The sequence below is a fragment of the Physeter macrocephalus genome, unplaced genomic scaffold (assembly GCF_002837175.3).
Source record: "Physeter macrocephalus isolate SW-GA unplaced genomic scaffold, ASM283717v5 random_480, whole genome shotgun sequence".
NCBI classification, from domain to species: domain Eukaryota; kingdom Metazoa; phylum Chordata; class Mammalia; order Artiodactyla; family Physeteridae; genus Physeter; species Physeter macrocephalus.
Genome location: NW_021145765.1, coordinates 30,920 through 55,249, shown reverse-complemented (window position 1 = coordinate 55,249; position 24,330 = coordinate 30,920). Strand labels below are relative to the sequence as shown.

General features: G+C 63.3%; 1 protein-coding gene across 1 annotated transcript in view; it reads left to right on the top strand.

Moving 5' to 3' along the window:
* Nucleotides 1-526: 526 nt before the first annotated feature.
* LOC102988344 (nuclear factor of activated T cells 1) overlaps nt 527-24,330 on the top strand; it is a gene marked incomplete at its 3' end in the record, with an annotated part of 53,169 nt that continues 29,365 nt past the window's right edge. Inside the window, exons 1-5 of the mRNA XM_055083017.1 lie at nt 527-758; nt 2,728-2,900; nt 4,528-4,668; nt 11,997-12,052; nt 16,510-16,642. Coding sequence (XP_054938992.1) covers nt 568-758; nt 2,728-2,900; nt 4,528-4,668; nt 11,997-12,052; nt 16,510-16,642 — 694 coding nt within the window. The remainder of the gene's footprint in view (nt 759-2,727; nt 2,901-4,527; nt 4,669-11,996; nt 12,053-16,509; nt 16,643-24,330) is intronic.

Here is a 24,330-nt window from a genome sequence, read left to right as displayed (position 1 = left end):
GGGGCGCCTGCTACGGGCACCAGGGCAGCCCGTAGCCACCACCTGCCAAGCCAGGCCAGAAAGGGCCGATGCTGTTTGTGTCTTGTTTGCAAGCATCCTGTTAGCTGGTTCGGACTGGACTGAGCGGGGGAAAGTGGATGGCGTCCTCTTGGACGAGTGTGTGAATTCATCAGCGAGCCTTGTGCGGAGGGCTCGGCACTGGCCCAGCCTCGGGTGGGGCCCCACGAGCTGCCTGTGTCGCCCGCGCGTGGGCAGAGGGGTGGCCTGAGGAGGAGGCAGTGGCCCGGAGAGACCGGCTCTGCTTCCCATCTGCCCCTCCTGCGGTCCCCGTCGCTTTCCCGCGCACGGGGCCCGTGTGCTCCTGGGATGCAGGTACACGCGTGCAGGTGTGTTCCAGCGTGGGCAGCCGGGTGTCCAGAACCGACTGCGGAGCAGAGGCCCCAGCCTTCGGGGCACGAGGCGCAGGAGGGGCGGGGGGACCAGCCTCTGCACGGGGAGCACGGTGGGTCCGGACGTCGGCGCGGCGCTTACAGGCCTGTCCCCCTCTCTCCCCAGCTGCACGGCTACATGGAGAGCGAGCCGCTCACCCTGCAGCTGTTCATCGGGACGGCGGACGACCGGCTGCTGAGGCCCCACGCCTTCTACCAGGTGCACCGGATCACGGGCAAGACCGTCTCCACCACCAGCCACGAGGCCATCCTCTCCAACACCAAGGTCCTGGAAATCCCGTTGCTGCCCGAAAACAACATGCGTGCGATGTAAGCCGCGGCCTCGGGGGCTCGGGGGGCGGGGGCTCGGGGGGGTGGCGCTTGCACGCCTGCATCTCTCCCCACGTTTCCACAGCTCGGGGGCCCTGGGTGCCCTGGGCTTAACACCTCAGTAAACGTTACAAACGTTTATGACAACGGATTTGTTTCTTCCTAGGGTTTCAGCAGCCCCTGTGCGTGTTGCCACTTAAACTAAGTATCTCAGTTCACAGCTGTCAGTACTCCCTCCACGTGTGAACGTGGCACCCATTTATTTCTGTGAATGCACTGTGAAAGTTAGAGCAGTGGTTAAAAGGCAAACGTTGAAACATTAAAGAGACCGGTATGTCTGGGTCGTATTTTCACTGAGGGTTTCTGCATCTCCGATGTGACCAGCTGGAATGTGCAGGTCAGATCTGACTCAGTAGTTTAGAGGTGAATTGGTTAACAAGCTGCAGGGCAGTCTTCTCGTGTCCAAGTAGGGCCTGTGTTCGTGGCTTCCTGAACTGAGCGACTGCTATGTGCATTTCACTCCTGAGCTGTGGCTGCAGCAGAGAAAGGGGACACGGTTGTCCCACAGGACTTGCCTTCTCCTGGGGGCCTCTGGGGCAGGGGACGTAAGGCAGGAACTCATTAGCACGGGGGGCCTGTTGGAGAGTTCGGGGACGCATGTCTGTGGGGGGCGTCACGGAAGCCGAGAGCTGACCCTGCAGGAAGGCAGTGAGTGCAGAGGCCCCGAGGCAGGGGTGAGTTTGGGGCATCCGTGGGGTAGCGAGGAGCTCAGGGCTGTGGAGGGTGAGGGAGCGGGTGTGGAAGCCACATCGTGTAGAGCTTTGTGTGGGATTTTGATAAGTGATTTGTAACTCATAAACCCTCTAAGTTAAAAACAAAGGGAGGGGCTTCCCTGGCGGCGCAGCGGTTAGGAATCCGCCTGCCAATGCAGGGGACACGGGTTCGAGCCCTGGTCCGGGAAGATCCCACATGCCGCGGAGCAGCTAAGCCCGTGCGCCACAACTACTGAGCCTGCGCTCTAGAGCCCACGAGCCACAACTACTGAGCCCGCGTGCCACAGCTACTGAGCCCGTGAGCCACAACTACTGGGCCCGTGAGCCACAACTACTGAGCCCACGTGCCTCAACTACTGAAGCCCACATGCCTAGAGCCCTTGCTCGCAACAAAAAAAAAAAAGAAGAAAAAAAAGAAAAGAAAAGGAAGGCCTTCTCTCCATGTTGGCTTTTCATGGATTTGGGGGAATTCATTCTAAATCTTTGGGTTTGCTTCAAGAGCTGTAATCACAGTTCCCTCGGACCAGGTCAGATGGTTTGAGAGAACCGCTGGTTCCTTCAGCAGCAGCTGTTCCTTTGGTGGCTGCATTTACCAAAATTACCATCCAACCCAGAGACGGTGTAGACACCACGGGACCGGGACTGGCCTGGGCTCCAGGGCCAGGGCTTCCCTGCTGCTCCGGGCTGGGCTGTGGTCCTGATCTAGAGGCATCATGCAGCCTCGTTTCCTTAGCTTCTGACAGAGGGAAAGGGCTGGTTTCCATCTGATGAATGACGCCTGGATTGTTCTGCTGGAGTCTGGTGTGGAATGGAACTGTTAAGTTAAATGAAATTAAGTGAAATCATATGAGGCCCTAGAAAACTCAGGATCCTGAATTAAGGGGGACGCTGCCAGAATCTTAAGTGGAAGGCGGTTTTTGAAGCCGCCCAGGGAGCCTTCCTTAGGACGCCGCGTCCTGCTCTGGGGCGTCCACGCGAGCCCAGGGCACTGGGGCTGGGGCTTCTGGAGCCCTGAGCGTGTGGCAGCTCTGCCCGCTTGGGATCTGGGCGCCCGAGGCCGGGGCTGGCTCGTCTCCCGCTGCCTTGGCCCCAGCTCACTTGACGGGTGGGTCTCTGGCCGCAAAGACCCCTCGGTGAGTGGTTGCCCGGGATGGGGCGGGGGTCTGGGTCCGAGCGCAGACTCTTGTTTCCGGCAGCATCGACTGCGCCGGGATCCTGAAGCTCAGAAACTCTGACATCGAGCTCCGCAAGGGGGAGACAGACATCGGGAGGAAGAACACGCGGGTGAGGCTGGTCTTCCGCGTCCACGTCCCGCAGCCCAACGGCCGGACGCTGTCGCTGCAGGTCGCCTCCAACCCCATCGAGTGCTGTGAGTGCCGCCCCCCCGTGTCCAGGCCGCGCGGGGCCAGCCCTGCCGCAGCTTTCCTTTCCTGCAGCACCTGGGTTCTCGCGCACAGCCTCTGAGCGGTGCCCGTCCCGTCCGACACCCGCGCCTTCCCGTGCAGGCACGGGAACGCCCGCACCCTGGCCCGGGCGCCCGCAGCTCCTGTGCGCGCGTGGCGTGAGGGCGGCCGCCGACTCCCGGCGCCTGCAGGAGGACGTAAGAGGGAAAGGAAGTCTGTCCCGAAGCACCGAGATGTTTGCGGTGGCTGAATTTCACTTAACCCCCTCACGTTGCAGGGAACTTGAGAAGGTGGCATTTTGCCCTTGAAATCTGTTGGATCGAAGGGACCTAAATTGGCAAGGCTGCCCGTAACTCAGGCCTCTGTCCCTGGCGGCCCTGGGTTCACTGCCCTCGGTGTGCGTGGACGGGCCCAGGTGGTGAGATGCTTCTGGCTTGGACGCTCCTGACCAGTCAGGTCCCCCAGGAGCCGGGACAGCCGAGGCCTGGGGTCTGCCTCCTCTTGCAGTGACTCTGCTCGTTTCTGTTAGCGGGTCGGGCGACCGGTTCAGCTCCGTATGGAAAGCCCACAGGGCCCGCCCCCCGACCCGGCATCCGGACCCGGGGGGGACCGGAGTGTCCACTGGCCACTGCCCCAGCGAGAGCCTTTCCATCCGCCCCGCTCCTTCTCTCAGCTCTGAAGCCCCGCCCCTCCCCACCGGTGTGGGCTGTCTCAGGACACCCCCGACCTCGCGGCTCAGCCGCCCACCCGTCTCGGTGGGAACGTCCTGGTTTGGTGCCTTGGCCTCTGACCTGAGCGTCGGCCAGACCTCGGCGACGGGGCCTCCTCCCCCCGCAGCCCCTTCTCTGCCGTGTGGTCTTTGCCTCCTTCCCACCCCTTCCCCTGCTCCTGCTGGGCCCCCACGTCCAGTCTCTAGAAGTCCATCCCCAGGCCGTGGGGTCTGCCTTCCTGCCCTGTGGTCCCCTCCCCGTGAGATGGAGCGGGACCCTCCCTCTCGGGTCCCCTGGTTGTTGGGTGACCGTGTCAGGACCCCTGGCTCGGCCTCACCACCTGCTCCTGCCAGACTTCTGCCTCCTCCTGCGTCTGGTCCTCTGCCCGTCCCGCCCTCCCCGACAGCCTGAGCTCGGCCGCCTGTGGGCCGCCAGCCCTAAGCCAGAGCCCGCTTCAGACGGGTCCCCCCATCCCACCTCCTAGCTGGGGGCGCCTCCTCTCCGGGCTGCCCCCGGCGGGCGGGCCGTGTCCTCCCCGGCACCAGCGGGACTCCCCGCGGCTTCCCCAGGCCCTTCCTGCTGGCGGCCAGTCACCCTAGCGGAGCGCGCTCACTCGCACACACGCGTGGGCACGCTCGTCGCCGAGAGCTGAGCTGTCTCCACGTGGACGAGTCAGAGGCGTGGCCGCCTTCCCGTGTCACTCTAAACTGGAGTAAGCCTGTGAAGACACGGACCACGTGTGGTTACTCTTGTTCCGTGTACCAGGGACGGGTCTCACTGCTCACGCAGGAGCTCTTTGAAAGCAGGCTGTCGCGGCCGCCCCGGGAGGGCCAAGCAGAGGGGCCTGGGCGTCTCACGCGCGTTGCTCTCCTGCCCCACACAGCCCAGCGCTCGGCCCAGGAGCTGCCCCTCGTGGAGAAGCAGAGCGCGGCCAGCGGCCCCGTCCTCGGCGGGAAGAGGATGGTCCTGTCCGGCCACAACTTTCTGCAGGACTCCAAGGTCATTTTCGTGGAGAAAGCACCAGGTATCTTCTTTAAAAACCGACATCGAGCCTTGCTGTTTGGGCGCCGGCGGAGGTTGGCCGGCAGGAGGTGGGCGCGGGTGGCCGTGGGTGCCGTGCTCAGTCCGGGGCCGCTGCATGCGGTGCCGCCGTCGAGGGGCTGCAGGTGCGGGGCCTCCAGGAGGCTGTGCTCTGCTGAGGGGCGGCCCCGCGTCTGCCTGGCTAGCGGGCGCCTCCCTCGTGGGCTCCGACCGGCTCCTGCTGCTGGGCCTGCCCGTGCGGACGCGTCTTCCCGTTTCTCAGAACCACAGACCGTCCGAGGCAGGCGCCCGGGCACGGAGCGGCCACGGTAGCCGAGCGGAACCCCACTGGGGCCCGGAGACCTTGCTGTCCCCCCGTGGCACCCTTCAGGCCCTCGCCCTGTCAGCACAGAACCCCGAGACGCAAAGGCAGATGCTGTTGTTCTTTTAGTGACGGTGGCCTCTGGGCCGCTCCGTGCGTGTGTGCACGCCTGTGTGGACCTCTGCACGTGTGCTCGGGAAAGGGGGGCCGCCGGTTTGAAGGGGAAGGGTCTCCTCCCTCTGGTGTCTGGGGAACCAGCCAATGAGCTCCCGCTGTGCTGCAGGGGAGACGCAGGGGCGGCACAGCTCCTGCCCCGGACGCCCGGCCCGACCACGTGGCCACGTGGCAATAAGGGGGAGCGTGTGGACCTTCTGTCTCTCTCAAACTCCGGAGTTAGTTTTGGGGGCGGGTTCCTTGCAGGGAGCTGGCCCCCAGGCTGGGGAGGGGGCTCCCGTGGGGTCCGGGCCTGCTGCCTTGTTCCTCGCCTTCTCTTTCGCAGTCACGGTGCCTCTCCCGAGCGCCAGAGCAGGGCCCATGCTGATTACCGCAAACCGCGGAGGCACTGAGCCTCCGTAATGGGGTTGATTTTGTACAGTTTGCAGGAAACTTAAGTACTTCAATCAAAATGGGCTTAAAAAGTCTCTCACGTTTAACTTGTTCTGCCTGTACGATCACGCGTGTGATTGGAAACTGTTTTAGGGGATGGAGCAAACCCGACCAAGTATGATGGTAGGGGAGGAGTTTGTGTTCCCGGAAAGCCCCTCTTTGGACGAGGTGAATTCTGAAATAATTTACGCTTTGTGCTTTAGACGTGTGCACATGCGCAGTGCGTGTGGGGGGGGGCGGGGGAGCCCAGGCCTGGCGCCGCGTCTTCACCGCGTCCTCACCGCACACAGAGACGTCTGTGGTGGGAACCAGCCAGCGCCCCTCGCTGTTTCCTCGACCAGTCAGCCCCGACCCTGACCTTGGTGCCAGGATGAGATTGTGAGGCGTCCCCTGACCCCCTCGGCTTGTCGTGGGTGCCCGTGGGGCTCCTAGGTTGGCGTGGCTTACCGTGGCCCGCTCACGGGGCCTGCGCGGCGGCCACCCGCCTGCAGGTGCAGCCGAGTCCTCGGATGTCTGGCCGCCGTCCTCACGTGGCCTCCCGGGCCGCCCCGGCCCCCGTGCGGGCTGAGCGCCGCGGTCGCTCGCTGTCACGTCGGGGCCCGTCCCCAGCCCGCTCGCTCCTGCAGCAGATCTGCGTCTGGCAGGCAGAAGGCAAGAAACCAGCAAGCGGCTGGAGACCCGACGTCCCGTGAACGCGGTGCGACAAGGGGGACGTGAAGATGCGGCTGTGCGTGCTGTCACGGCGTGCTTGTGTCCACACAGGGTTGTGGGCACGTCTGCGCGCGTTCTCGTGCCAGCTCTGTGTTTTCAGGAGCGGGCAGGTGTCCAGACGCTTTCTGCCTCTGCCTTCATTCTCGGTACAGTGCGCACCGATGCTGCCCGGCCGGATAAGTGACAGCTTTCGGGAACCGTCCTGTGATTCTTCTGAGGTCTTTGTGTGCAGCAAGAGGCTGCAGGGCCTGGCCTTCACGGTTGACAGCTGTGGCCTCCGCGTCAGATGACACCTCCCACGGTGGCCGTGTGTGTGCGTGGACACCGGCACAGGCTCACGTAGGGGGCGCGGCAGGTGCAGGACGCCATGGCAGGGCCACTTGCAGGAAGTGAGGTGCTGTGCCCCGTCTCCCACTGAAGATCTGGGGGGCTCTCTTCAGACCTGCGCACGGGGGACATATCTGTACACGTGCGCAAATATTTGAAACAGCCTGACAAATATATGAAAACGCAGAGAGAGCGCCCACGTGGAGGCGAACTGCCTCTTCTGGAGGCAGGAGAGAGGAAGGCTTCAGAGGCTCCGTTGCCGCGAATGTTACCAGGTTCTTGACGCCGACGCTGAAAGTCCCTGCTGTGTGCGGCCCCGGCCTGTTCTCTGCAATTCCTGGGAACCGTGCGAAGCCTGTTTCGGCTTCTTCTCCTCCACAACAGACCTCGCCAGAACTTGGCGGCTTCAGCAGACAGCACTGGTTGCCGGCCCTCGCGTGTGGCCGGACGCAGCCGTGGCCCCCGGGTCTCCTCCGCAAGGCGCCGGGCACCCTCCCTGGGCGCCAGGCCTCCGCAAGGCCCGGACTCAGAGGGGCCGCACCGCACCGGGGCTCACCAGGTCCCAGCCTGCCCAGACTTGGAGGTAGACATCCAGGGTGTAGACGGAGGGTCATAGGGCACAGCATGACCGCCTGCCACACGACCAGACCACCTCCTTGCCACACCTCTTGCTAAGGTCCCAAAGCCAACAGACACAGACCCTAGAAGGAAAGATCGCGTCCAGGCTTTCCTAAGACCTTAAAACGGGAGCAGGGCTTGCTTCCCGCGGGGAAGTCCACACTGAACCAGACGCAGACCATGCCCGTTTTACGGAAGAGGATCAGAGTCGGGTCGTCATGGGGCCACCCCGGCTGGGTGGTGCCCAGCGGTCCTTTGGCTTTTGGGGTCTGGCCGCTGCGGTCGGCCTTTGCCGGGGGGCATCTCGGGTAGCGCCTTGCTGGTCGGGTGTCACTCGCCGGTCGTCCAGCTGGCACTCAGGCTGCAGCCCCGCTGCCCCGGCTGTTGGTCCCAGGGGTTCTGGAACTCGCACAGAACGGACCTCGCTGGCTGGTGCGCCGCTCACACCCAGAAGCCGAGACTTGGTGCGGGGGAGACGCTGTGTTCAGGTGTTTCGGGCGCTGACCCGGGGAAGGCGGGCGGGGAAGGTGCTGCGTGTCCACGAGGATGGCTGGGGTCATGGGCTGACCTCTGTGGGTGGGGCCTTAGGGTAGCCCTGGGCCGAGACGCCTCCGGGCGTGGGCTCGTGGGGCGGCGGAGGCGTGGGAGCTGCTGCCGCCTGGTAGCCCCAGCCTGCGACCTGCCCGGGACTGCCCGTCCGGGAAACGGCCCTGACCCCCAGTGAGTGGACCAGAGCAGCGGCTCGGCCCCTCTTCTCCTAAGGAGGCTCTTTCTCACTTTTTGGCCTCGGAATTGAGTGATCCTCCCATGCTTCTCAACTACGCAACATCTTGAACAGGCTTGGGAGGGATCACGCTACCCCGGCACCCCTCCGCGAGGATGGGCAGGCGGGCAGGGCCCTGTCAGGTGCGCAGGCTCTGTTGGCGTCGGGGGCCCGAGGGCCCTTCTCCTCCCGGCTCCGAGCTCTCCCCTTTATCGGTGTCCCGGGGCGCGCCCTCGCCCCTGTCCCCGGGGACCTCCCCTCCCTGCAGGGCTCTCCTCGTGGGTCCGCACGCGAGAGGCTGGGGAGGGGAGCGGGCTGCAGCTGCCGATCAGGGCGGTGGGCTCAGCGTGACCTCTGCCCTCCCGGGCCTTCAGGGCCCGGCCGCACGTCTCCCTCCAGGGCACGGCCGCCTGCAGTGGAGGGTGCGGGGCTGTGCAAGCAGCTGTGAGCCTCGCAGGGGCTGCAGTAGCCAGAGTGGAGGCGTCCTGTGCACGGTGGGGTGTCACCAGAGTGCCCCCTCGGCTTGGCCCGGCTCACTTGTCTCTCCCTCCGGGCGCCTCCCCAGGAGGGCTCCAGGGAGTGGGCCCGGGTCCCTCCCGGGGAGGGGCGGAGAGCATCGGGGGCGGGGGGGCCACAGCGGGAGGAGCGGCTCCAGCCTCAGGCCCAGCGAGGGCGCCGCTCTGGCCTCTTCCGCGTGTTTCAGGACCACGTGTGGCGATGCCGCGTGCGGCCGTGTGGGAGGATTCATTTTCCGCGTCAGCCGTGTTGAGATGTAACTCAGAGACCGCACAACTCACCCGTTTAAAGTTCCAGGGCTTGGGTTTATTCAGAGCCCAGCACGTATATCCCAGGACATTCTGCTCGCCCCCAAAGAAGCGTCGCCCCTTAGCCGTCACCCGTGTCCTCCCCAGCCTGGCGGCCGAGGACCACTTTCTCTCTCCACGGATTTGCCTGCTCAGGGCACCCTGGGGGCCCAGCTCCTCCACCCAGCGAGGTCCTCGAGGTCCATCCCGCGGGAGCATCAGGACGTCACCCTCTGAGGGCCGAGGGAGAACGTCCTGGTCATCGTTCACCGTGGACGGCCGTCGGTGTCACACGTGACGCCGCGGTGGCTCCGTGCGCGGGCTCCCGAGAGCACACGTGTGTTGCTCCGCTGGGCGCTCCTGGCGGGGGTGTCGGGCCTCAGAGGTGCCGCAGCGGCTGGTCCTTCCCTCACTCTGGAGGCGCATCTGCTGGTCCGCGGGGCTCCGACGGCCCGAGTGTGCCACCACGCGTGGGTCAGAGGCGGCACCCCCGCCCCGGCCCCGCGGAGGGCCGGAAGCGACCGAGGCTGCCGGGGACCCTCCGCCGGTGGCCCCCGCTCAGCCCTGTCCCACGGAGGCAGCTCCTCCCGAGGCGGTGTGGAAGCCTCCCGGCCGTGGGTGGGGTGGGGAAGCCTTTCTGATGAGTCACGCCGCAGGGAATTCCCTAATGATTCGGAATATTTTTACTTCTGGGCTTGCGCGCAGTTTCCTACTGAGAACGCCAGCGAGCTCCTGATAAGGCTGGAACACAAAGGGCCATTCAGGGCCGATCGCTTCCCTTCCCGGTAGAGGCTGGACCTGCGCAGGACGCCCAGCCGGGCCTGTGCAGGAGAGGCCGCCCGTCCGAGGGAGGCCAGGGCAGCCCCGGGGAGTCAGCAGCCAGCGGGGCTGCGGGTGCCGGTGGGGAGGGTCCCCGCGTGACGACAGAGCAGGCCCTTACCAGCCCTTGGCGGCTCCTCCTGTCTTGTCCCTGAGCAGGGCTGCGTGTGCACTTCTGGCCGAGGAGACACTGGCCGCGAAGAGCTCGTGCTGCGCTTGGGATCCCCACGGCCGGCCCCTCGGCAGTGACTCAACCACAGAATAGAGACCGCGGGGCAGAGCCCCCAGGGCCAGGGTGACGGGGACGCAGGGAGCGCTGGGCCCGCGAGTCGGGCTTTAGTGGTGCGGTTCGAAGGGTCTGCACTTTCGGAAACTGTGCCGGCGGCCAGGCCCGGCTGGCTCGCAGACCTGGTGCGCACAGTGGGACCGCCGGCCCCCAGGCGGGCGCCGTGACAAGGACGGTGTCCCAAAGGCCCGGGAGGCCCCGGAGGGAAGAGAGCCCTCCCGCCCTGCGCGTCCTCAGCGCGCACACCCCACCGCCTGCTCCACTCCTCGCCTGTATTTCCCTTAATTTTTGTTCCACGGGTGAACCTGCAGCAGCGTTCCCGGGAGGCTGGTCTGGTCTCAGGCCCCTCCTGGAGGGCGGGTGGTGGTGAGGTGGACACCGGGTAATGCTGGGCGTCCCCGGCCCCCAGCGGCCTCAGTCTCCCCTCTCCTTCTAACGGGAGGCCCGTCAGCCTCTGTCGACAGAGGACTGAGCGGCTGCCGACAGTTCAGGTTTTAGCGCTTAAAGCTATTTGGGGGAAAGGGACAAAGATGGGCTTTGTCATGAGAAAACTTGTTGATCTTAAAAGGCACCAAGGACATGGGAGGCTTGGTGACAGGAAGAGTAACTTGGATTTCCTCAAAGCGGTGGGGGGCCCGACAGCGCATCCGCGCCTGCGGCAGTTCTGGGCTGCGCCACGCCGGAGCCCGTGTCCCGTAGCCCTTCGCGCAGGCACTGGAATCCTCCCTCGTCTGTCGGCCCGGAGTCAGGGCACTTCGTTCACCGAGCCCTGTGCTCACAGGGCCCTGGAGCGTTTGCCGCTTTGCAGAACCCCTGATGCCTTTAAGGGCGGTGGGCGTTCTTTCTGTTTCCTGCTGTTCTTTCCTAGAGGAGAGATGGATGCGGGTCCCTCGGGCCTCCGGCCCGTGTCTTATCACTGAGAGGGTCCGTCTGGTGGATACTCAGCACGGGCACCTCCGCGTCCCGAGGGGCTGGTGCGGTCCTGGCACGTCCAGCCTCTCTGTGACTCACATTTCCTCCCTGCTCCACCCTCCGCCCCTGCCCGGCCAGCACTGCCAGCGAGAAAAAGGAGATTTTGTCTAATTTATTTATAATTTAGCATTTGGAACACACACACATTTCTTCTTGGAAAACAGAGAATAAGCAACAGCTCAGCCCATCCAGCTGTAATGGTTTGTTTGGGGAGCCGACTTTATACAAGATGCAGAGGAAGGAGGCCCCTGTAGGAGACTGACATCTATTAATTCAAAATAGCGGCCAGACGTAGTCCACAAACAGCGTGCCTGCCAGAAGGGCTTCCCAGCTCCCAGAACATGGCTCGGCTCCGTCACCCCAGAGGGCGGGCTTCCAGGCTTCGGCTCCCTCGAGGGCCTGGTCCGGGGACAATAAACCCTTTCTTTCACGGCACTGGAGCCTTTTCAGTTTTTTCAAACATGCAGACGCCACAGGGTAAGGTTAAAAATACCTTGTGTTTTGCATTTCTGTATCCTGATGCGGCAAAGCACAGTCACAGAGAGGATTTTCTTGTTCACCCGGCAGTTCCCCTGAATCGGGGCGGGACCCGAGGCTCCCGGGCCCCTGCTCATTAGAGTAACTCTGCTCCTGAGACACGCGATGGCTCTGTGGCCCCGGTAGCGGGCCCCGCCCCCAGCCTGTACACCGCAGGCCAGACTCAGACCGGGTCCGAGTCCCCAGACGGCGCCCTTCTTACCGGGGTCGTCCGCGCTCGTCCCGGGCTCGCTGTGTGGACCCGAGCGTGGACCCTCCCAGGGCTGGCGCTGGGGATGCTCGCTGGCACGTGGCTCCTTCCTGCAGAGCGGGGGTCTCCAGGCCCCACCAGGTCCCTGCTCTCGGGTTTGGCTGCGAGCTTCTCCCCAGGGCCTCGTGGCCTCTCTCCAGCCGGTCAGTCACGTGCGGCACCCCAGTCGCACCGGCTGCTAGTGGGCCGGCCGGGCCAGGGGGGACCCTCTCATCAGAAGGTTCCCGCCCCGAGTCCCGTCTGCCTGCATCCAGGTGTGATTTCGGGGTGGTGCCCGGTCAGGACAGAGTAACGGACTTCTCGCGCCCTTTCTTGCAGACGGCCACCACATCTGGGAGATGGAGGCGAAAATCGACGGAGCCCTGTGCAAGCCGGTGAGTGCGGCGGGCGGCCATCGGGCGGCGCTCTCTGGGCGGGGCTTTTTTTATCGCGGTGGCTCCTGGCTTGAGGCACATGGCTTCTGCTTTGTTAAAACGAACCTCTGATGAACGTAACAGAGAGAGCGAGGAATAGGAATGGTTGGGAAACGCCTCCCGACATAAGCGCTCTCGGGACTTGCAGCACGCGGACGACTCGGACGCGGGGCCGCCAGGGAGGACAGGGCGCCTCGTGGGCTGCAGGCTCCCCACCAGGAAGGCCAGGATGCACTCATACCCCGGGGCCTGCTGTCCCCTCTGGCTGCCATTATCACCAGGGCCCCAGGGGGCCCACTGCCCCGCCCCCGTCGGGAGGAGCTGCTGTCTGGAACCTGAGCGCACCTGCCCCCTCCCGGGCAGGTGGGCCTCGGGGTTCCACCAGCATCCTTGACAGTGACTCCTCGCGGCCGTCCTCCCAGGGAAGGGCCAGGACACAGACGCGAGGTCAGACCTCAGTGCCGCTCAACCGGCTGGTCCGTTGGCCGGCAGCCGGGGCCCCTGCGGGGACGGGCGCCCGCCGCACACGCCTGACCTCTGGGGGGTGGCCGCGCTGGCCCAGGGCCTGCCTGAGCCCGTCCTTACGCTCGGCCTCCCATGGCCCTCGCGGTTGTTCACGCACGGAGGGGGCTAAGGAAGAATGATTGTTTCTTGAGTCGTCGATGGAGGATGTTTTCTGTCTGAAGTTACGTCGCTGCTGCAGCTTTCTCTGGCTGAGTATTAACATGGCACGCCCTTCGGTCTGTGTCTTTGTATTTTAAGTGGGCCCTTGCAGACAGACGACAAAGAGCTGGGCCTTGTGTTCTTACCTGCCCTGACAGTCTCCGTCTTCTAGTTGGGGTGTTGAGACCATCGTGTGTGAAGTGATTACTGACGGACTTAGTTACTGTGCGCCGCTGAGTGCGTGTGTGTCCTACTTAGTCCCAGAAGAACAGCAGAAACCTTCAGGTAACATAACGTACAGGCTAGCAGGTGACTTTCTGGAGACGTTCACAGTTCTTCCAGGCTCTCTGCCTCGCCGCACCAGCCACTCCTGATGCAGGTGTGTGGGTGCAGGGAATGGGGGTCATTGTTCAGAATCTCGTCCGGGTCAAGGACTGAATCGTTTCCTCAGGCTCCCCCGTGTGAGCAGGGGACCTCGGGCTGTGGGCTTTGCCGAAGGGATCTGGTGCCCTCTGCGCTCTGGCCGGGAGGACACGTGTTGGGAAGGAGGGCCTGGGGCCTCCGCACAGGTGGCGCCATCAGGAAGAAGCATCTTTCACCTGCGACTGAAGCTTTCTTTTCCAAGCACCGACCCATTTACCAGAAGGCTCTTCAGATGGTATCAGAGGGAGATGCTTCCTCCTTGGCCCAGGGGCGACACCTGTGTCCACGACCTCGCTCCCCACAGGGTGTCCAGGCCTCTAACCTCACACGCCCTCTTGGGCTTCTCCTGGTGCCCCCGAGAAAAGTGCCCCGTCTCAGGCAGCTCAGCTTTCCGACGGGGACTCTGGGTCCCGCAGGCCCAGCAGCTGCAGAGCTGGCCCTCAGGTTTGCAGTGACGGACACTGGCCACCAGCCGTCACCCCGAAACGGGGGCCCTCGGCTCCCAGTTCGAGCCCCACCGCGGGCCCGAGTCCTCTGCCCCCAGGCCCCAGTACCGCCCACCCCTTCTCCCTGGGCAGGAAGGAGAGGCCTGCAGAAGCTATGCATCTTTTGGCATCGAAATAATTCCGCCAAGTTTGCATGATCAGATTTTCCGTTGTTGAGTTTCCTTTTCCACTGTGAACAGTGCATACATTAAAGAAAGCTTCACAGTTATCAGTCATGTGTTCTCAAAGAAACGTAGGACACGTGAATAATGATGTGCTTTACGTTCACCATTTCATCTTTCTTATCTCTTAAATGAAGTTTACTTTTATATATTTTTTTCTAATTATAAAAGAGTGTCATATTCACTGTGGAAAATTGGAAGATATAGCAAAGTATAACAAAAGAAAACGCCTAGTGTAATTTCACCGCTTGGATGTAGCCACCATTCACATTTGGGCGTATTTCCTTCCATCCTTTTCCTGTTGTGGGTGTGTATCTACACGTGCACACACGTGTATACATATACCTTATGTTATGTGCATATTTAAAACAAGGTCGGATTGTGCTGTACGTATGGTTTATGTACTATCGTGAGCAATTTAGACAATGGGTTTTCTTTTTTTATTAATTCATTTATTTTATTTATTTACTTTCGGCTGTATTGGGTCTTTGTTGCTTTGCACGGGCTTTTCTCTAGTTGCGGCGAGCGGGGGCTGATCTTGGTTGCGGTGCACGGGTTTCTCATTGCGGCGGCTTCTCTTGTTGTGGCTCGCGGGCTCTAGGCGCGCGGGCTTCGGTAACTGTGGCGCGCGGGCTTAGTTGCTCCGCAGCATGTGGGATCTTCCCAGACCCGGGATCGAACCCGTGTCCCCTGCACTGGCAGGTGGATTCTTAACCACGGCGCCACCAGGGAAGCCCCCAGACAGTGGGTGTTCTTAAAGCAGGTGACGTGGACGTACTGAGTGCCGTTTGTAACCCTTACTCTGTTCCTGTTGTGACAGGTTTTCCTGTCACTGCGTTTTCCTTCCCACCTCTACCTTACTGTGTATTTAGCATTAGTGTTCCCACGAGGACAGAACTTTGTCACAAAATTTCATAGTTTGTCTAGCATATCAGTCTGTGCCCACGTCAAAACACAGCCCTGCAGCCTCTTAGAACTCACAGAAGCCGACCGCACGACGTGGAGCGTGCTCGAGGCCCCCCGCCCTGCCGGACACACCCTGGTACTTCCTGCGGCCGCTCCTGTTGGCGCCCCCCCGCTTTGCTTCCGGTCTCGGCTCAGGCAAACCCTCTTCCTTTCTGTCTCTTGTCCTGGTTCCTTCTGCAGAGATCGGGCTCCGGTCACCGTGGACCGCCGTGTCTGCCATCACGGAGCTCCAGCTGTGTGCCAGGCGCCAGCGTCACCTGCAGGGTCTGCTCAAATCCTTGAATCCTCAGAAAACAGCCCCCTGGGAGTGTCTTTCTCTTCCGGTTCTCTGTGCAGGTGGTGGAGCTAAGACTCAGAGATGGCAGAGCCAGGGCAGAGACCCAGAGCCGTCGGGCCCCGGCCAGGCTCCGCGCACGGGCTGCGTAGCTGGGGCGCAGACTCTCAGCGGGGGTCTGGCCGAGCGCACGCCCTCAGCTCCGCTGGCTCCGTCTCCTTGGGGTCCCTCTGCTCAGGCAGGAGACCTGCGTGCTTGTGGCTCCTTCCAAAAGGAATGAAGCTGCTAGAGCCACAGGGACACATTCCCTGACCCAAGTGTGGCCCCAGCGGACGGAGCCCAGAGCGGCTGCGGCCCGGCTCGCGGCCCTCGGGCGCTGCCCCTCGTGTGCCCTCAGCAGCAGGCTTCCGAGCCCCCTTTCTTCACCTGGAAAGGGAAGAGCTTGCCCTGAAGTTCTCCTCAGTTTTGGTTAAACCTTCTTCAGATGTCATGATTGACAGGATTCGGTCGATTTTGCTGTTAAATTGGGTACCAGGCTCCAGTTACTCTAATACAAAAAAAGGGATGCCGTGGATTTTTCTTACACGTTTTCCTACTTGTTAACCAAAATCATATGGCGGAAAGCCTTGCAGAAACCTTTTGCATGTGAACTCTCGCTCCCCCCTCCCTAAATCAAGGGCACCTCTTTGGCGCCAAGGACGGGCCGTCATGTGGACGCCCGGTCTCCGCACCCGGACCCCAGCCTGCTTCCTTCTCCCACCCGCGTGCTGCCCCACGGCGACCTGTGTTTATATCTGTACCTGAAAGGACACGGTTCTGCAAACGTGTTGCTGACATTACATTTAAATCCCGGAAGGGTAACAGCAGCTTCCACGCGCCACCCGGATGCATCCGTGCCGGCCTGTCCGCCCCTCCCACGTTCGCTGAGCCCGACTCTCCCTTCCCCTTCGACTTGAGAGGGTCACGGCTTGGGCTCCGGGCCGTTGGCACGGAACGTCTCCGGCGAGCGCTTCCCCTGGGTCGTTGCCCTTTCCCTGAGCTCGTGCTCCCGGCTTCACCAGGAGCATCAAGTCGGCGATGTGGGCTGGCTCTTCTGAGGGTCTTGCCTTGGCTGGGGGGCAGAGGGCCGTGGGGTCTCGCGGGGACGTTCCTGCCCGATCGCTGGCCCGCTCCTAGCATCTGTGCTCACGGCTTCTCTCCTGGGCCAAGTCGGTGGCATCTCAGGGGGAGCCCCCGCCTCCCTACCTCGCACACGCCCTCAGCCCGCCTGGCGGCTCTGCTGGTAGGAATCAAGGTCCCTGCAGGCCCCCAGGGCGGCCTCTCTGAAGGGAAACCTGCCGTGTGTCCCACACTCCGCCAGGGCCGGGGCGTGTCTCCGCGTTGGCGAGATGCTCACGGCTCCTCCTTCTACCACTTTCCCACTAGAACTCGCTGGTGGTCGAGATCCCGCCTTTTCGCAACCAGAGGATAACCAGCCCCGTCCAAGTCAACTTCTACGTCTGCAACGGGAAGAGAAAGAGGAGCCAGTACCAGCACTTCACCTACCTGCCCGCCAATGGTAACGCTCTCTTTCTAACCTTAAACGCTGCGAACGAACTCACGGGGTGCTTTTCCTAAAAGAAAATCAGGAAGCCTGACACGTGGTGGCTTCAAACAGTGGGGTCGCGCCGTACGCCCGAGCTGTTACCGTCCTGTTAGCAAGATCACGTCATCGGTTCCTTCCAAAGAAAAGTGAAGCTTTCGCTGTATTTTCCTTTCTTACTCTTGGGGCTGGGGGCTGCATTTGGGGATAGTCACTGATCATTTTGCTGGCTGCTTGCAGATACACAACCGCCAAGGGGGAGAAAAGGTGCAGCTCTTCTGTACGCAGAAGCTGGGGTGGCCTTGGTGTGAGTTTAAATCCTAGAGACGTTTGAGGTGGAGAAGCAAAGAGTTATAATGACTTTGCAGGTGCCTTTAGAAATAAACCCTTGTATGAAGCCTGAAGGCTGGTGGTTGGTGTGCTCATTCACTAACAGTAATGATTTCTGTCCTCGAGCTAACGTCCCACAGAAAACTCTTGGTTGGATAATTGCATCTCCGGTGACCAGGAGGCTTTCACTCCCAAACACCCTTTACTCGACCAAACAGCACCCCGTTCAGATTGTCCTCTCCCACGCTTTGAGCATGGTTTCTTGGCCTGAAAAAGACCTGTTTACCTTCTCCACTTTTCAGGCTGTTTTCTGAAGGAGAACGGCATCGTGTGTTGTTTCGCCCCTGAACTAGTAGAAAGTTGTTTCCCGGCGTTGCTCAGACCCGAGGCCTGGCGCCCAGGGCCCATGCCACCCTCCTCCAGGCCGGCAGGGTGTGTGTCCAGAGAGGGCTGCGTCCTGATGCAGTTGTGTCCTGTAAGCACAGCTGGGCCAACAATCTTGTTATACTGTGACTTCCGTTTTAAAAACTTGAGATTCGTATAATCTAGGAGGGAAACCATGCGCTGAGACTAATTGCAGAAGCAGCCATGTCATCATCTTAGTAAAATCAAGATGTTTTTGAAGGCTTCGGTCTTCTAGTGTGAAACGTCACGTACGATACACCAGGTAATAGAAAGCCCTGGAAAACCCGAGGGGATAGCAAACAGTTAGGATCAGCTGTTTCTCGGGCAGACACTAGCCACGCCTCTGCAGGCTTGAATAACGTGGTGCTGTGGTCATCACGTCACGAGCGTGTACGTGAACAGACCTGCGGGAGTACGCGCCGCCGCCGGGCCGTCTGTGGGGCGGGTGTTGGCCCTCCTGCTCCGGGGTCCCTCTGGGACTTGGTGGGGGGGGCCTGCTCACTTCTCGCTAATCCTGCCTGTTCTTGGATACGATACTACATTCCTTACAGCAGAACATACTCAGTCTTTGTTTGGAAATGTAATGATCATGTCCTAATTAAAATTCAAGCAGGGTTGACTAAAAATTGAATGCTTTAAAGAAAACCTAGGCTTATGAAGAAACATTACTTTCTAGAGCAGTTTAGAAATCAGCTCGAACGTCGTTTCCTGCAGCTCCTGCTTGAAGTTCACCTCCCGCTTTAACACAGACGCCCCCAGTCGGAGGGAGGGGGTCTGCACGCAAACGGGGCCCCCCTTTCAGGTGGGGTACCGAGGCCCCCGGAGACACGTCACTGAGATCCCGGGGCAGGGCTGTCGAGGGGCCACCGTCTCCCCCTAACCCTCCAGCTTCCGTTCAGTCCCGCGGGCTCCCTCCCACCAGGGGCTGACCTACCCCCTGCTCCGCACCCCAGCACCCCCATCACTCATGCTCTGTGGACCGTCACCCGGAACCCCCGGTCCCTCGAGCTGGCGACCCAGCCCCACCCACAGGCCCGTCCGTCCGTCCACCCATCCTTCCGGAGCATGGCTGTCTGGCTCTCTGCGGCCTGTGCTGCCTTGCAGGCCCTGGTCTCCCTTCACTTCTCTCCTGGAAATTTGCCCCACCCCCAGGGGGTCGAGGGGTCCGTGCCACCCACGCCCGAGAGCCCCGGCCCTGCCCTGCCTTCCCGGCTGGCCGTGCCCCGTGGGGCTGCGGCCACCCACACTCCGCTGGACCGGGAGCTCCCTGGGAGCAGGGACCCCAGCCGGCCTGACTCCGTGCCCGGATCGTGGGGACCGTCCTTCCGTGCTTCTCTTTTGTAAAAAATAAATGGACCAGTGAAAGACCGGAACTTGAGCTTCCAGTTTTAGGTTTGGTGTTTTTTCTCGCGGTCGCTTCTGCCCCCTGCAGCTTCGGGCCGAGTCTTCACATGGCTGAGCAGGTGGTGTTGGTTAGGGGCCAGGTGGGCCGGGCCACCTCTGTCACCTCCTTCCCACGTCTGGTCTCAGCCTGTCCTTACCCTCCGAAGCCTCCGCCGCGGAGAAGCCCACCACCCCGTCGCCCGCCGTCTGACGCATCAAGTTAGTGTCCGTTGTTCAAACTGGAAGGAAGCCCGGCTGCGGGTCTGCGCGGGGCCTGGGCAGCTTGGGCCCCTCCCCGTCTCTGGCGGCCGTGTTTGGGGGAAGGTCTCCAGGCGCGTGTAGGACGCCCAAGCGAGCAGAGTGTGTGCAGCGGGGGTTCCTGGCGGGAAGATCGAGGGCGGAGCAGAGAAGACAGCCGGGCCGTTGCAGGAGAGGCCACGGACCCACCCACGCGCAGCCAGGGAGGTTTTCCTCGGGTTCTTGTTTGTCGCCGTCTGGGCTTAACCGCAATCTCCCGAAAGAAAGCGTCCGCTCCCTCCAGCGCTGACTGAGCTGAGGGGCCCTGGTACCTGTCTCGAGGCCGAGACCCCGGAGAAACAGCCCCAGTCAAAGACGGAAAGCAGCCTGCTCTGTGGGGAGCGGTGAGCCCGGGACGGGCAGGCAGGGGCGGCAGCTCACACACTAGGGGGAACCCGGCGAACAACTTCAGAGGCGTGGGCCAGAGTCAGCACGCCCCTAAAACGGGCAAGTCAGTCATGACAGGTGCTTGGGTCTGGAGGGTCTGTCTCTTCCCCTGAGAGGTTTCTAGCTGGTTCCCAGCAGTGCCTGCGGTGGCACCGGGCCCCCTGCCCACCTGGAGCTCGGGGCGAGGGTCCTGGAGCTTCACCAGAGTCAGCCAAGGAGGCCCTGGGGGTGTCAGTCCTGGACCTGAAGCCCACCCGAAACTCCCACCTGAAGGCTGAGCGGAGCCGGCACGGGGCGCCCGCTGTGGCTGGCGGCACGGCCGCTGCCCGTGGGCCTTCTGGAACCTTCCTGAGTCGGCTCAGTTGCGTGGCGACCGCGTGGCGGTGAGCGTGCGTTGGAGGGGGAGGGGGCACAGCGACGCACGTCGGGCTCGTGCAGGCGCCGTGAGGCCCTCTCCGGGGAACTCCCGCGTCCCGGGGGCTGCTCTCAGTAAATTCCCAGCTTCACGGGCGCTCTCGCTGTTCCAGCAGGAGAACGAGGGACCGATGTTGGCATTTCTTTCCACGTTAAACCTGCCGCCGCAGAGAGGCAGGGAATTGGCTGCCCCCACCGGGCCCCCCGGGAGGGACGAGTCAGGGCCGGGCCGGGGCCCGTGGGGAGGGTTTGGAAGGCGCCCTTGCCCGCAGCGCTCTCCGCGGGCCTGAGCCCCTCACGGTGCGTCTGGCCTGCACGCCGCTGGCCTCGCTCTGAGGTGTCCAGACCCGGTGGCAGGAGAGCCCAGGCGTGTGGAGGGGAGGGGGCTTCCCCTCTAAAGGCCGCCATGGGGTCAACGCTGTCGACCGTCCCGACTGACACGGGCCTGAGGCCCCCGACGTGGCCTTGAATCCGCAGGGAGGGGCTTGAGCTTGGAACAGAGTAGGACGAGGGGGGTGAATCGTGGGGCCTGAACTGCTGGGAAAGAAGGCGGGTGCCCTTTCCGCGGGGGGTCCGGGGCCGGGAGGCCAGCGCGGCCACACCCAAGGCTCCCCCACGGAGACCGTCACCCGTGGCGGAACAGCGACGGGGAGGGTGGTTTTGATCAGGTACCTGAGGGCCACGGGCCACCGACTGCGAAGGCAACGTGAGTCGGGAGTGAGGCCGGACCCCCGAGAAGTCTGAGCACAGCCTTGCGGAGGGAAGACCTGGTGACCCCTTCCCCGGGGACCGGGGCCTGCCCACAACAGCGCGCGGCGTGGGGGTTACCCCGGCACGGCCCCCCGCCAGGTCACAGCGCTCGGCGCGCAGCTGCTCGGGTCAAACCACAGGAGGGTGAATCACGTTCCCTTCGACGCAGCGCTGGCAGCGCTGTGGGTGAAGCCCGGGCGGCGCGTTCGCTGGCTCATGCGGCCTGCTCTGCCCGAAGGCCGTTGCCAGCCTAGCTGCGGGGAGCCGGAGCCCCGGGTAAGGGCCCTGGAGCCACGGGGCTGGCGCCACAGACGGCGAGGCCGCCACACCCGCTCACACCCCGACGGCCGCGACAGAGCGGGGAAGCCGGCCCATCGCTCACCGTCGGGCGCCCTCGGTCACTGTCTCTCGGTGTCCGCTCGGCACTCCCGCAGAGGCTGCCAGGCAGCACCCCCAGAAAGGCGGGGAGGACCCGAGACAGGACAGGCCACCCCGTCGGGCTTGGCGGGCACTGCCGCCACCGCGGAGCTGGGGTCTCGGCGGAGTCTGTGGTGTCTCGGTCGGGAGGTTCCTGCCGTGAGCCCAGAGCCTTGTCCTCTGGGAACCCGAGGACCTGGCGCAAGTGCTGGCCGTGCCGTGGGGGGGGCAGGAACTTGTCCCCAAAGGAAGAAACGCGGTCCCTGCCGTCACGCGGCGGTGGGGTCTGTGAGTCCCCTCGTCCGCTGGTCCACCCGCCCCCCCGTCCCCTCTCGGCCCTGGAAGCGGACGCGGGTGCCCGCTCGCTGAGGGCCGGCGGTGCAGGTGGCTCCTGTCACCACATTTCCTTCCTCAGAAAAGTCGTGCCCTGAAGCTACGCTGCTGGCGTTTGTGTCAGCGGCTGGAACGCCGCGTGACAAACAGAAGACAGTCTGCGCTTCGTTCTCTGGGGCTCAGAGCAACCTCTGCTGCACAGGGCGGTGGCCGGAGCCGAGCCGCCGAGGCCTTGGTGGGGGGGCGGGGGGCGGTCACAGGAGGAGTCCTCGCCTGCGGGGGGCGCTCAGCGCCCGTGATGTCACCAGACGTCTCTGCAGGTCAGGGGTGCCTCCAGTCAGAGATGCGCACTCGCGATCTGGAGGCTGCCGGAAGCAGCGCCGGGTCCGGGGGCCCCTTCCTGGCTCACGGACACCCCCTTCTCGCCATGTCCCCCACGTGCAGCGAGGCCCTCTCTCCCTCCTAAGGCCACAGCCCTACGGCACCAGGGCCCCTCCAGCCTCGTTGAACCCGACTCCTTTCCTAATGGCGCATTTCCAAACACGGTCACCCTGGGGTCAGGGCTTCAGCCCCCGCGTCTGGGGGACAGTTCAGTCGGCAGCAGCATCCCTGGCCTGTCCGAGGCCTAAGAGCTGGGCTGCGGCCCCAGGCCCGGCCCCCGGCCCCGCTGCTCCTTGTACCAGCGGGTCGGGAAGAGGGAGGGCCCTGCGCCGCTGTCCCCGTGCGCGGGAGGCTCCGTGCCGCGGCCCTTACGGCTCACGCCACGTCGGGTCCCTCACCGCCTCTTAGGCGGCCGTCACGTCTGTGTTACAGATGGAAAACCGAGGCCTGGGGGTCACGGGATCGGCCCCAGGGCCGCGCAGCCGGCGGGTGCCTGCCGGGGCTCTGAGTCCATCCACCTGAGAGCAGCGCAGACGTTCGCCCTCGTCCCAGGTGCGGCCACGTCTGTGTGCCCATCCGTGTGTGCAGGAGACTAGCTGTGCGTGTAGGAGGCGTGCCTGCTTTTCTCTTGGTGCAGCTTCGGGTTGGCCTGCTTTTCTGCGTCCGTTTTGCCTTTATTCTTCATTCGCCTGCGTCTGGACGCCGTGCGAAGTGCCGGGGATACGAATGTCTGTAAAACCCCGAGCTCCGGGAACTCACAGAGGAGCGTGGTCTGTCACAGGCGCGTAAAGTTTTCTGGATAAAACAGTTGGGTTCCCGCGGTGCTGATACTCAAGAGGGCCGAGGCCCAAATGTCTCCCCAGCAGCTTGCCACGCAGCCGGCCTCGGCCTCCCCTGGGTCAGGGGATGGGCGTCCTGTGGTCGGACCTCTGGGCCTTGCTCTTCAGGTGGTGGGGGACACCCAGCTCCTCCTTCTTTGTGTGAGGGTCCTGGTCCGGGCATGAGCCCCAGGGCACGGGTGCGAGGGGAGCCCGAGACGGCCGCTGCGCTCCACCTGTCTGCCCGGGGACGGTGGGAAGTGATCGCGTGATTCAGGAGAGACAGCGTCCTTCTGTGTAACGGCCGGCAGGCCGGGGTGTGAGCCCCGCTCCCCGGCAGGGTCGTGTCGCAGTGCCCACTGGTTTCTCCATCCACGTGGGATCCTGGGGGTCAGGCCGAGTTGAGGACCCCAGGCCTCAGTCCTGCCCCACGTCCTGGTACGGGCCCAGGGCCGAGTGGCCGTGAGCCGAGGGCCTCTGCTGCCTTTGTCTGATCTTCCAGTAAATCGGTCAGGGGTAGCCATTTGCCAAATCCACTGAACCCCTGGGTGAAGGGCAGGGTATGGACGTGGGCACCGATTTCCACGGGTGGATGCGATCTGAGAGGCGTCGGGAGGGCGTGCGGATGGGATGGGGCAGCTGTGCCTGGGGGGCCACGTGTCCACCCCGCGCCCTGCGGACAGAGCAGGCTCACGCTTGCTGCTTGGCCACGTGAGTGACTCGGCAGCGCGGCCACGTCTGTGAACCGTGAGGACCTGGAGAGCGTCCACCCCGAGGAGGTGCGGGTCTGGCGGGGGATCCGGAGAGGCGGACGGACCTGCCTGGGCCTCCCGATCCCACTGGGTGGCCAGCAGGCGGGCCCGTGGCGGGCAGGTCCCCTTCGTCCCCAGAGGAGGCGGGAGGCACCCTCTGCTTTCGGTGAGTTTAGACTCTGTAGGTGCCCTGGGGGTAGCGGGTGCGCGTGCCCCAGGCCCCGCGTCTGCTCCACGTCTGCCTGGAACTGCCCCCACCTGGCACTGAGGCGCTGGGGTCTCTGTCCTGGTCACCGTCCCTGGGCTGTGCGGAGCCCCCAGGGCAGGCAGGGTGGGGATTATCTCTGTTAAGTGCACAGGAGTCTGTGCCCAAAGGGAGCCCGTAGTGGTGGCCTCGTGCTGGGGCCTCCAGAGGTGGGATCGGCCCACCACGCGGGTGCAGAGAGGCTGCAAATGCAGGGGAGGGCGTCTGAGCTGAGCAAGGTGGCCCAGCTCGGCTGGGTCACCAAGGACTCGTGCGCCCGCCAAGGCCCGGAGGCTGGGGTGGGGAGGGGTCCCTCCCGGTTCGAGTCTCCATCCGACCGTGGGAAGAATCCAGTGGGTCCCGACGCCATGGGAAGGTGATGCATTTCCTGAACCCTCGCCTCGCGCCCTCGGCCGGGTCTGGCCCACAGAGGCCCCTCAAGATCGTCTTGCTGAGACGTTCCCAGAAAGACCCCCAGGGCGAAGAGGGAGTGAACGCGGGTGCCCCCGGGCAGCTTTAAACAGGTCATTAACCACAGACATTGAAGCAGCCGGCGGCACAGATGCCCGATCGCTCCTGCCCTCCGCCAGCCCCCGGGATCGCAGGGCCTGGGCTGGCCGCGTGGCGTGTAAATCAGGCCCACAGCCGTTTTCCGGCTGCACCTCCAAAGCCGGCAGAGCAGACAGGGTGAGGGGTTTTATTTTATTTAATTTATTTATTTATTTATTTTGGCCGTGTTGGGTCTTCGTTTCT